This window comes from Strix uralensis, chromosome 3 (genome assembly GCF_047716275.1).
Source record: "Strix uralensis isolate ZFMK-TIS-50842 chromosome 3, bStrUra1, whole genome shotgun sequence".
NCBI lineage: Eukaryota > Metazoa > Chordata > Aves > Strigiformes > Strigidae > Strix > Strix uralensis.
The window spans coordinates 98,390,694-98,403,837 of record NC_133974.1 but is presented as its reverse complement, the minus strand read 5'-3'; the positions used below and the strand labels follow the sequence as shown (position 1 = coordinate 98,403,837).

The 13,144-nt window shown below is 39.3% G+C and overlaps 1 protein-coding gene and 1 long non-coding RNA gene across 4 annotated transcripts in view; one reads left to right on the top strand and one right to left on the bottom strand.

Annotated features, from left to right (window-relative positions):
- EPAS1 (endothelial PAS domain protein 1) overlaps positions 1-13,144 on the top strand; it is a 79,595-nt gene that overhangs the window by 63,004 nt on the left and 3,447 nt on the right. For all 3 annotated transcript variants that reach the window (XM_074863548.1, XM_074863550.1, XM_074863549.1), the window contains 8 exons: positions 1,525-1,631; positions 6,745-6,892; positions 7,657-7,865; positions 8,190-8,377; positions 9,271-9,381; positions 11,037-11,521; positions 12,615-12,738; positions 12,825-12,942. In XM_074863548.1, coding sequence (XP_074719649.1) covers positions 1,525-1,631; positions 6,745-6,892; positions 7,657-7,865; positions 8,190-8,377; positions 9,271-9,381; positions 11,037-11,521; positions 12,615-12,738; positions 12,825-12,942 — 1,490 coding nt within the window. The remainder of the gene's footprint in view (positions 1-1,524; positions 1,632-6,744; positions 6,893-7,656; positions 7,866-8,189; positions 8,378-9,270; positions 9,382-11,036; positions 11,522-12,614; positions 12,739-12,824; positions 12,943-13,144) is intronic.
- On the bottom strand, positions 11,924-12,879 carry LOC141941214 (uncharacterized). Its single transcript, XR_012628249.1, has 2 exons — positions 12,781-12,879; positions 11,924-12,137 (listed from the first exon to the last, which is right to left on the bottom strand). It is a non-coding gene; the product is annotated as an uncharacterized LOC141941214 (long non-coding RNA).

Here is a 13,144-nt window from a genome sequence, read left to right as displayed (position 1 = left end):
TTTTTGAAACCTGATTCAAAAATTTCCCCTTTGTCAGTCTAACTGTAAGCGTAAATAATATGGTAAACATAAACAGTCTTTACTCAACTAAACCATTATAAACCCAGGTTCATTCCATGGAAATCAGGACAGAGAGTAGTTTTCAGAGTGACAAAAACCAAGGTGTCCCAGGGGTATGAGCTATAGCTCTGTGGAGGCAAGGGAAAAGCTGACTCAATGCCTTGGCATTCAAACCATACACAAAATAGCTCCATCTTATGTGTCTTCTGTGCTGGAGGGGGATCCAGAAGATGAATGCCATGCTCTTGCTCTGTTTGTTTTACAGTATTTACATGTCTGTCTTGTAAAGACATGCTTGTGTCTGGAGGGCTGGGCCAAGGCTGTCCTTCCAGGGAGTACAGACCTGAGGATGTGTCTTGTAAGAGTAGCAACACCACTAATCAGATGTGGTGGTGGCAAATAAAGCCTTTCCAAGGGAGTTAGTTACGAGGCATAAAACCTGGGCGCTACCATTGACGGCAGTGATGTGCTGCAAGATGTGAGCACTCCTTGCAAACCTCCTGGCTTTTCTAGGTTTATGACAGCTTAGCAGTGGTTTGTAGTCATTTCTGCTGCTGCTTGCTCTCTGATACATTACAGGTTGTTACTGAAGTTTAAAAACTAGGAAAAGGCATTCAAGAGTGTTTGTTGACTTGGAAAACAGTAACGTTTCCTTGTTTGCCCAGAAGATACGGTATCTTTGCTTTTGAATTATTTTTTTACTAGGTGTGTTTCCCGTAAAGTTGTGTGTGATGGTATTTCCAATTGAATTTAGGAAAAAAGAACACTTTTCCTCCACCCCCTCATTAGAGAAAATCATCTGCACAGTTTGATGACCTATTTTCATTTATTCAGGAAATTGTGAGAAATCCTGCCTTGCCCAAATACTTAGAAAGGCTCTGAAAAAAGTCTAGTTTTTGAGATCATAGCTTTCTTTGTGTAAAATCCTAGTTAGTTTGTGGATTAGTCACCCAAGTAACCTAATCCCTATGCTAAAGTTCTCATATGATTGAGAAACACTAAGTAGAAGAGCTGATTTTTTTCTTTTAACTGCTTTTAATTTCTTACCTTGCATTTTTATTTTATTGAATGCAATACCCAAAGTAGTGGTTTAACCCTTTTATATATGTTTTTAAAATGTACACAAACATACTTTTAAACCTGATGGTGCCAACCACTAGCCCCTCACGTGACCTTCTATAAGAGATACTGTGCAATAGGCCTGGGAAAATTTGCAACACATGTAATGGCTAGGAATTTTTATTCCAATAGTAGTAAAGGACAGTTTATTCTGAACATGGAAATATTTCAGAACGTGATCAGAAGTCCTCTACAGCTCCTAATGGATTTGAAAGTTCAGAATTTCTCATCTTGTGGTTTTAATTCTGTTAGCCTGAGAACTAGAGCTGATAGCTGCTCTGCACATGTAAGCATAAGGCTAAGGTGACCTGAATTTTAAAAATTTGGGTTTTTTTCTTAACCAAGAATAACAGAATTGATTGGATACCATCCAGAGGAGCTGCTGGGCCGTTCGGCATACGAGTTCTACCATGCCTTGGACTCAGAGAGTATGACCAAGAGTCACCAGAACTGTAAGTCACATTCTTATTTTTCTTCATAGTTTGCACGTACAGCACAGCTTGCGGGTACCTAAATAAGTAGTTGAAAATGCAAATGCACCTTGTGTGCAGATATTCTCTGAGAACAGTATTTACGCTTTGCAAGAAAGCTTACAGGTTACCATAGCTGAAATCTGCTGATGATCTTTCCAGAGGATCTGATTTTTGCCGTAAATAAACTAAACTGGGGTGGTAGAGAGGAGAATTGCTCTCTCTCTTAAGGGATAATAGGAGGATCAGCTGAAAATTTGAAAAGCTGAGTTAGGCAGTACTACCCTGGTGAGAAGTGTGTTTACTGGTGGTACTGTCCTTCTGGTGTGCCGTTGAGCTTGGCAGGAAAAGCAGTTGTAAAGGGTAACAGGAAGAGCTTATTGCAGTGTGTTTTTGAACGTCTTCTGCTACCAAATAAGAACTACCTTCCCCACCGAAAACAGATGTGCAGGGAGACTTTCTAAAAGGGATATTCATTACACAAATAATATATACTGCTAGGAACAGATGCTTCTTGTTGTTCTTATGCCTATGTGAACTGCCAGTTTTGGCCGTTTTTAATGTAAAGTACCTGAATTATTCCAGGAGCAGAGATCAGATCCCATATCTGTTCCCTCTCTTCAACAGGCCACACAGTTATGCTTCTTCTCTCTCTCACATAAGGTGTCTTAAAATTATTTGATTTAAATCTTCAGTCTTTGTCCTTAGAGTTGATGCTATGGCTGGAGACACCATGGTGCACTAATGTACAAATGGCACTTTCCACCTCTGGCTGTTAAAACCACTGAACTAGTGCATGGGAGAGTTCTCAGCAATGAACACTAAAATGTTTGCTGCTGCTATCTTTATTAAAAACAAAGCAAAGCTCCTAGACTGGAGTCCACAAGCTAAAAGCACCCCACCTTGTAGTTACTATGATTAAGGTCTTTGTGCCTCAGGAAAAAAGCCCATGACTTAGGTCATATCTGTAGGGAATTGCCGACCAAACAGAAAGTGTTTCTGTACTTTGCAGAGAAAAGGAGCAGCAAAGAATAGCTGTCTGACCTTAAGGGGAAAAGGGGGAATATGTGTTAGCTCTAATGGCAAGGATTCAGGACAGCTTTGAGTTGAAACGTTACTTGAAAGAATGTTTGGCAGTGATTAAAGTTGTGTGCTGTAAAACAGTGTTGGTATGAATCATCCTGTTTCCAGAGCTGCTTTTAAAAAAAAAAAAAAGAAAAAAAAAAAAAAAAAAAGAATAAAATCCCACTGTACTTGGAGTTAGTTGTCTGGGAATGTATTTGTGAAAATTGTTTCTTAGGTAATGTGTTCATGCTTGTAACAGTGAAGATGAATTAGTGATATTCATAGATAGGATGTCCGTACCCTATGCTTGGCTATCAAGAGTCGTCCTGAGAAATCAGTGGGTATGCTGCACTGTTGTTTTTGAATTGTTGTGTTGCATTTTGAAGAATGGGATGACACCAGGGAAGGAATGAAATGAGCTGGCAGTCTCTTTGGTAACAGGAGTGAGAGAGCAGGCCCTTGTTGGTTATCCCTACCTAGTTAATTAAATGAGACCACTGTGTTGGGACTTGTCCATGTAAAGATTTCTGGAGAGTTTCTAGTACCCGTCTTGACCAGGCATTGATTGAGGTTGCACCTCACTCTAGCAATTCAATTCCCCTCATGTAATGCAGAGCTTATGTCTAGATGCAATGTGCCTATGAACTTTTGCTGTTGGGCATGAGGACTGATTCAGAAGCAGAATTCAGGCAACGGAAAGTCTAGAGGGGTGAGTTATACTAGCAGAAGTGCTCAAGGCACTGTACACTGCACAGGTTATAAATATATAGGATTAAACTGTTCCATAGTGTTTATGATGGCACAGGATCAGCAAGGATGATCTTTACTGTTGGAAGCACAGGACCAGAGTCTGCGCTGTGATAAATGCTGTTGCCCACAACAGAACCCATCAGTTTACATCACCAGCAAATATGACCCCTTTAGTTTTTCTAACATAAATACTTCCTGTGTCTTCTGGGGACAGTCAGGCTTCTTACCAACTTGGAGAACCACCACAAAGGCAAAGTGACAGCAAGCTGTGACTTGAGAAAACACACATAAGCCCTCTGAATAGGAAATCCCTAGGTTTCATAATGTGTGCTATTGAGATGTTGCCTAATGCACAGGGTAACCAAGCAAGGTATACGGCTTACACAGAACTTACTAGTTCTTCCTAGCATGTAGCTATACAGAACTTCTTAGTTATTCCTGCCAATGGTCTTTCATACGTGGAAATATCCACCTCAAAATTCATGTTCAGTACACTCGTATTTATTAAACAATAATTTTTATTAGAAATATGCTGTGTATAGAGTCTATATTCACGCAATAATACAGTCATCAATTCTGACAGTGCCAACCATTTAGTATTGTAAAGATTCATAGCAAATAGAGGAAGGAGACTGAAGTTTGAAGAGAGAGAGGGAGAAAAACCTCAAATGAATCTCTTGGATAGAAGCAGAACTCCCTCTCTTTGCTTCCTTCTAATTTAGTGATAAATCATGCTTATTGCAGTTTCACTGTACTGCAGGGTCATTTTTTTTTTTCTTGAGGTGAAATAACAACTTCACATTCCAACAAGCCACAACAGTGTTTGTGTTCTTGGCTGGAAGTATAGTTGCATATAGAGTATGAAAGTCTTAATTAGTCACCATCAAATGGAAGATTAGAGTGCATTTGTCAGTATTTAGCCTGCCCAGTTTTTCATGTTATGCACACAAGATGAAAATCGCTGTCTTGTTACATAATTCTACACAAAAGATTGACTGTAGAGCTATATTTTTCAATTCAGCAGTTAATAATCTATAATCGCTTCCAGTTAGAGTTTAGTCTTGTTGCCATTAAAGCCAATGGGAATTTTGCTATTAACTTCAGTGGGGAGCAGAATGTCACCATCTGGGGCCTGCCACTTGGTAGTACGTAGCAGAAATTCGACAGGCCTTCCAAATGAATCGTATTTCTCAAGTGTTTCTTAGCAATTAAAAAATAAATTTTGTGTTCAATTGAATTCATCCCAGCCTTCCCCCTTTCTCCACCCAAAGATAAGGAATATAATTGGAGCCTATTTCATTGAGATATTACTAGTTCTGTGAACATAAAGGATATATATACTTAAAAAAAATGAGAAGTGAGAAGTTCACTCTGAAGGCAGAACCTTAAACGTAGCGTTGGTAACAAAGCAGTTACGAACATATTAGTAATTTATGAGATTACCCCACGGAGGGATTCTGCTGTACTTTATTATATCAGAACATGACATGCTTTGAATAATAATAATAAAAAAGATTAAAGCAGTAAAAAGCTTCTTTGTAATGTAACAGGCGCCTACACTGTGACTCTTATTGATGAGCTGATGATTAGGAAGCAGTGTAATTATGTTTCACAAGCAGAGCAGAACAGTCCAGTCACTAAAACACTTTGAAATGAAAGCCTTTTGATTTTGTTCCACCAGAAGTATTTAATCAATAAAAGTAATGTTCTACTTTGTCTAAATAAATTAAATGAAGGATGATTAAATACTCCTAGGAAGAAAACAAACAAAGTTCAGAGATAGAAGGATAAACACCGCAATGATTATCTGTAAAACAGTTGTTGCATTTCACAGGCCTGGATTTGTACATTTGTATGGTGGAGATGTAGCAGAGACTTGACAATAAATAGCTTCTGTTAATTGCCACAATCACAAGGAATTTTTTTGTACAAAGACTGCAGAATCAAGTTTCCAGCCTTACTGAGTCAAACCGCATTATTTTTAGGGCATTAGTTTGATGGCATACTGTCTTCAGGCGTAAAATCTGTTTAAAAGGAAAGATTGCCAATGCGGTCAAAGGTTTAGCTGAGCCAGTTCCCACTTTTGCTACTCAGTGCGACTACGTCTGCTTACAAATACAAACTCTTATTAGCACGGGTACTGCTTGCATACTCCAGCCCTAATTTTATTGCCATTAATTGACAATATTTTTCCTCAGCTGACAACTGTGAATTGCATGACAATATTCATTGCTTTTAGGAAAGGATTTATAACAGACAGGATATTATAAAACTTTACATCTCCAAAGTCCAAAACTCCACACTGAAAAACTCATTCTCTTTAAATATTACAAAATATGGGGGGGGGGGGGGGGGGGGGGGGGTGGATTTCACCCTTCAGACATCTAGAGCAAGTTTTAAACCCAAGTTGTACTATTGTCAGTTTATTGCTTGAGAAACACAGCCCAGATCAAAAAAACATTTTGAGTTAAATAAACATTATTTGTTTTGTCACATGGGTCTTTGTTCCTTCTAGGCTGCTAATTTCAAGCTATTGTAGAAGAACAACACAGTTCAAGCTCAAGAGAGAAATATAATAGTTCAGCTTTATTTTTTCTTCTAGGCAAAACAGTCCCATTTACCATCCTTAATTCTGATACTTTTTTAAGAGTGATATTACTTCTTCAGCCTCTCAACACCAATGCTGTGCTAGTGCCACTTTCACTTTTATTTGTGGTGTTGATGTCTCCAGCTCCTAACTCTTAAGGTATAAAAGGACATAGGTATAGATTTAAACTGTAAGATTTTTAAAATTTTTTGTGAGTATAGCTTTTAAGTCATCTGACTGTTGGGCTTATCCATCACCTAAATATGGAAACCATTAACTAGTTTCCTAGATAAATTCACTTTTCTACAGATCAGCTTGGGAGCCCAAACTTGAGGCACTTCTAGAACAGGGACTCTCAAGTAACATGCAGCCAGCAGGCATTATTTTGGGGGCAGGTGGGATCTTATATTAAATTTAAAATATCCCGCACTCTGATCTGAATATTCAGACCATCTCAAGAGCTCAAATGCCAGAACTCAAATTTCCAATCTTGAGCTGAAACTTCAAATGAACACCCCCTTTTATATTTAAAATGGCTGAATTTTCCCAAAGTTAAACATCCTTGCTAACAAATGTCTTAGTGCAGTTTTTTGTAATGAAAACTCAGAAGCGGGTTTATTTAAAACAAATGTTACATATTGTGTGTTCATGTCCTGCTGCATTATTTATATCTTCTCTGCCCCCTTTTCTCAGTGTGTACAAAAGGTCAAGTAGTGACGAGCCAGTACCGTATGCTTGCCAAGCATGGTGGATACGTATGGCTGGAGACTCAAGGAACGGTGATTTACAATACGCGCAACCTACAGCCTCAGTGTATCGTCTGTGTCAACTATGTGCTGAGGTAAGTTGTACGGGACAGAAAAACCACGTATGGATTCATGTACTGGAAGAAATGCAGTAATCAGAGGAACTTTTGAAGGGTCTATTTATTCAGTGTTGTTATTCTGAAATCAGTTTAGTCATGTTTGTTCAGTCTTGTTTATTAATGTTAGACATCAATGAAAAATGTGGCATGCCCGTTCCCATACACGCTGTTGAAATACACCACAGCCTTTCTCTTCTGCAGAGTGGCTGCCGTTCTGATACAACAGAGTATAAAGCCTGCACTGAAGATTTTATTGTGTAACACAACTGCTAATGTGTTTTGTTTTTCTAATGCTGTGACAGACAGATAAAATTAAGTAGTAATTGTATCTTATGTTGCTAGGCGAAGCTGTTTACCACCTCAAAAATCAGGACCAATCAGGAGTTTTGCCTCTCTTTGGCAAAACTCAAGTATTTTTGGTCTGAGATGGGGCCAAAGTAGGAAATACTCATTTGAGTGATAGTCTGGGTCATTATAGCCTCGACTACATCCCTTTAAAAAGCAGAGCAACAAAGGCCTGAGTATTCCCACAGAAGTCCTGACCACACTCTCTGCGTCATCTGAGATGGTGGTGCTCAGCAACGCTGGAACCATGCCTCGCCTGTCGAGAGCCTGGCGTGCAACCCAGAGAGTCCAAAATGCTTGTATGGGCCCCAGATTTAGACAGTTTATACTGCCTACATTACCTACATCTTTTTTTATTTAGAGTGCAAAATGCCTAAAACCTATTTTCTTGTTAGTGAAATTGAGAAGAACGATGTTGTGTTCTCCATGGACCAAACGGAATCACTCTTCAAGCCTCACCTGCTGACAATGAGCACTGCCTATGAGAGCAGCATCCCCGGGACAGAGAAGAGCGACTTCTTGTTTACTAAGTTAAAGGAGGAACCAGAGGAACTTGCTCAGCTGGCACCAACACCTGGCGATGCCATTATTTCCCTGGATTTTGGTTAGTGTTTGTATAAATAATTTTTGTGCAACAAAGAACCACGTGTGAGCCTACATTTAGAAACTTAATAGACAAGGTCTGTTTGCTGTGTGTACAAGTTGGGAGTAATGGCTGTAAGAGCCCATGTGCTCACACCAGTGGAAAATTTCTGTGAATGAGAGCAGAATCAGGCTTTCTTGCTGACTAAACAACATGCATTTAGTCTGTGCCAACTTATTGTCATGGCAACTAGGAGCAGTGTTTACTTTTAATGAATAGCTGCAATTATATCATAACACAGCACAAGCTAGAAGCATTTATTAATATTGTTAAAACTCCATCCAGGGACACAGACATTTGAGGAAGCCCCTGCCTTCACCAGTGCTGTTTTGACACCAAACAAAGCATGGCCAGTGGAAGTGAAAAGCCACGCTGCTCAAGGTGAAACACTGACAATACCATCCTTTACAATGCCTCAGATTGCACCTGGCAGCAGTACTCCAAGTGCAAGCAGCAACAGTAGCTGTTCCACGGTAAGAAAGGCTTTAAGAAAAATGCATGTTATGTTTTGTATGTAAGTCCCATCAATATATGTAGATGATGTTTTCATGTTAGCAGTCCTGTATCATTGCTTATTAACAAGGCCCAGTGTATCCATATCCCTTCTGTACTGCATATATCTTAAGCATCAATAGCAAAAACATCAAATGGAAACTATATCCTGCCTTTACATTGCACTCCTAATTTTCTCCCAGCTGTCCCTCAATAATTATTATAACCTATAAAACAACTAGTAGAAGAACATGCTACCACCATTCATGGATTTAGCCTTAATAAGAAGCTAATGTAAAATAGCGCAGTTGCTAGCAACATTGCCCCAGCCCCATCCTCTTTCTGTTTGTTAACTAGAAGCTATAGTCTTTAGACTCAGGCTTTTGAGAGCAGCTCCATGGAGTTCCTTGCTGAAAGAATGAACGTATCTTCGGGGTGTTGTCCCCAAGACCTAGAGCCACTCTTAGCTGGCCTTTACTAGAGGATGTCCAACCCTAAGAAAGGCTTTGAGGTATTGCTAACCATCTCCCTTCTTGAAAAAAGTCTTTCATAGTGTACATTTCATGTTCCTGGTCTGAGTTGACAAAAAACATTTAAACCAAGAAGACAATTAGGTTCACGTATTGGGTGCCTATGTTTTGCAGTGACAAGTATTCTTGTGTTGGAGAAGAACATATGATAGAAGCGGACAGTTTTGGTTCTGAGGACACTATATATACAGTCTGACCATTTGCTTGAGGACACTATATATACAGTCTGACCATTTGCTTTTCATAGGAAAGATCTACTACTCAATAGTACAGTATAAATGGCACGATGCTAAGCCAATAGTGTGGTGTCTTGCTGCTTATAGCAAATTCTTATTTCTGTGCAGCCAAGCAGCCCAGAAGATTATTACAGTTCTGTGGATGAAGATCTTAAGATTGAGGTGATTGAAAAACTTTTTGCCATGGACACAGAATCAAAAAGTCAGTGTACCTCCCAGGTAAGGAACTAATATCTCTTCCAAAAGCCACTGCTAGTAGGTAGTACAGATGCATGCTGTAGGTGCAGATATCGTGATAGAACATGCAAACTGCATTTGCACATATACACCAAAGCTCTGATGCACAACACTAACAAAAACACATGCTTTCAAAAGCTGGGGTGTAAATTTCTATGCCTAACTCTCTGAAGCAAGTGCTTTAGGATGTCACTGTGGTGGCACTGCTAAAAAGAAAGAAGCAGCAGAGAGCTTTCAGAAGTTGGAAGCTTCTGTAGACTGGATAAGGAATACAGGCAGCAGCAATTTTTTTTTAATCTGGCCTAATGACTAGCAAATAAACATCCTTTCTAGAACAAAATATAAGCAAACTAATTCTTGGAAAATGTCAAAATGAGAAAGGAATGCCCCTCATAGCACATATCTCCTTTAACTACAAAATTAAAACTGTCATTTTGGATATATTCTTCTTGTCTTACCTCTTGGAAGATTTCAGAGAGATGTGACAGTTGCACATAAAGTAACATACAGTCTCCATCTCCTGCATTTTAATCAGGGTGTAAGTGTGGGAATTCCCTTCATAAATAACTCTCTTAATCCTCCACTATTATAACATTGCATCAAGTGAGCTAGTGAATAAAAGGTGTAGGCCTGATTCAGCCCACCTAACTTGAGATACTTAATTGAAATGTCTTTGTTAAGAGCTTATACTTTTTTATAGTTAAGAGAAAGGAGCAGGAATTGCTGGCTGGCAGCTCAGACCTTACACTCATTTCCTTCTATTAATCCTACAGAAAGTTTGGGGTGCAATTTTCAGACTTAGGTAGGCTGTAGTCCATGTCCTGAAGAAATTTCAGAAGTCTGGACATAGAAACAGCAATGAAAGAAATAGAAAGAGTGGACAGGTAGGAGGAAAATGTGGATCAGGATCAAACTCAGTGCAAGACTTGACATGTGCAAACTTCAGATATGTCAGATTCAGCATTTGGTTGCTCAGGTGTGTCCCACCACATCAACAGCTTTGGTGGGAAAAAAGAATGTTAGAAAAGTGCCCCCGTCATGAGCTGACTGGTGGGCCAACACTGATTTCCCTCTCTGTTCAGCTCTGGTCAAACTCCAAAAGAAATGAATTTAAATATGATTAGTCCTCCAAGGGGGGGCAAAAAAAAAAAAAAAGTGCAGTAGTGTCCTTCCAACTATATTTTTAAAACCTTTTGCATTTTTAGACACATTTTTTCATGTACCTGGATTATGAGAAAGCTGAGTTTTCTGTTTTAGCATGAAAAAGCCTGAAATTGAACTACATGCCATGCTGTAGTCTTGGCAGACAAGTTATTCCAAAGTGTAATAAAACACAAGATCTACTTCAGACCACACTGATGTTGCAGGCTGCATGGAAGTGAATTTAGCAAATACTGCTTATCTGAGAGGTTTTTTTTCTTCTGTTTATTGTCTTACTTTGCTGCTGATGATATAATGAACATGTGTGCTAGTCATAGAAATAAGACATACTTAATAAATAAGAGCTGGCCAGTTTCATGTAGGTAAATTTGGCATACAGTGATTTTTTTAGCTTCACATCTACTGGTATTCCATATCACACTAACTCCCACAACATTTATTAACTTCTAGTTTCTTTATGAACTTACTTTATGCAGACTGACTTCAATGAACTGGACCTTGAAACCTTGGCTCCTTACATTCCTATGGATGGAGAAGATTTCCAGCTCAGCCCAATCTGCCAAGAAGAACATCCTCTCTCTGAAAGTGCACAAAATACCCAGCAGAGTCTAAGTAGCATGAGTACCATCTTCCAACCCCTCGCTTCTGCTTCACAGAATCAGTTCCTCCCAGAGAAATATTGCCCACAGCTATCAAATAAAAACATTAACCCTGGTCATGGGTCCCTGTCATCAGTGTTCTTCAAAAATGTGAGTAGGTCATCACTGCCACCATACCATGACCAAGCCAGTACTCCCCTGTCTTCGATGGGAGGAAGACCAAACACCCAGTGGCCACCTGATCCCCCATTAGAATATGTTCCTGCTAAATGGAGACTCATGGATAAATACTCAGGATCCCTATCAAGTTCCACCTCAGGGCCACCAGTACATTCTCCAAGCATGTCCATATATAAAAAAAGGTAAGAGTTTTTGTGGTATAACTATGTATTTTATTCAAAAAAGATTTTGGGGGATGAGGGGGGTCATAATCTTGAAAAATTCTTTTTCTCAGTTCAGCTGGAAGGGTTGTTTTGATAAACATCAGACTGCACCTCTGGGGAAATTAGTGTGGTGCTCTCCCAGTGACAGTCAGTCTGGTGGAAGCAGAAGTGGGCTAATTTGTCATTGTCTGTAAGGACGCATGAATGGATTTCCTGCTGGTCAGGTAAAAATTACCCCAGTAATTTTGCAAAGCCTGCTTGACTTTATGCAGTTTAAGAAAAGTACTGAAAAGGCTTACTGGCCCAGCAGTAAGCTGGGACCCATGCATACTTTCTTACCTCACATACATTTTTTGCACAACAGAAAATAGGGGAGAGGGAGAGATGACAATACATTTATTGTTGGCATATGTAAATACTACAACTAAGATTTAAAATTACAGGCTTTTTTTCTACAACCCTTCCTCACCTTGTTCACTTTCTTACACACCTGAACAGTATGTGATGAGATGTAGATCAGAGTCTACAGTCCTAGAAGTTGCCTATCATAGCTAGAAGTTTCGCTGTAGCTCCTGGGTCTTCAGTGCTGGTCATGCTAAAACATTCAGGAAGTACACAAAATAGCAATAGTCATTTTAAAACATGAAGCTGTACAGCTTGCCTGCATTTTGCTTTCTTGGTTGCAGAAATACCAGTGTCTGAATATGCATCTGGAAAGACAGGTTTGTCCCCAAACAGTAACCTGTGTGTTCATATTTAGTATGCAAAGCAAGGGGACCAGTGTGGCTCTCAACATCCTATCCTTAAAAATCTCATGACATTTTTATGTCTGTCTGGAGATCCCTAGAGGCTCTTTATGCTAGACTCCCATTAGTCTTTGATCCCAAAAGTTTTCAAACCTTGTGGTATGACTAACAAAAGGAAATAGAAACATTTGGCGTTTGAGGTCTGTCCACTATCATGTGTCAAAGACACCTTAAATGTCTTTAAATGAAAGAAGAATCTATATAAAAGAACAAAATGGTTTAGATTTGCCTCCCTGCTCACTCATCCAGAGATCTTTTCTCCACAGGTCCCTGGATGCTTTTGGGCAACGAGGCATAGATGTAAACCCGGCAAGAATTGCTCTGTCCAACAGTTTGAAACTGAAGCGACAACTGGACTATGAAGAACAAACATTGCGACAGCTGAGTGGGGTAATCATAAGAAATGCATCCCATTCACAACTTTGGACTCACCATGGTCAGTGTAATTATTTGATTTGCTTTTCTTCACCTTCTAGGGAGATCCATCTGTCATTAACCCATCTCACCTAATGTGGAAGAGAATGAAATTTCTCAAAGGGGAAAACTGTTCCTTGATTACAGAAAAGAAGTCTCTCAGCACAAGTGTTCTTACTGGTAAGAGAAAAGAAAGAGGTTTTGCAATGTTACATATTGAAACACAATTTTAAGACAGGTGGGATAGAAACAGACTCTTTTAAAATGAAATGTAAATAAGGTCTGTAAATATTACACTAAGCTAGAAGTAAAAAGATCAGGTTGTATCACCAAGAGCTGAACAATTTAAGGTACATTTGATAACTACCAGATAGTTGGTTTC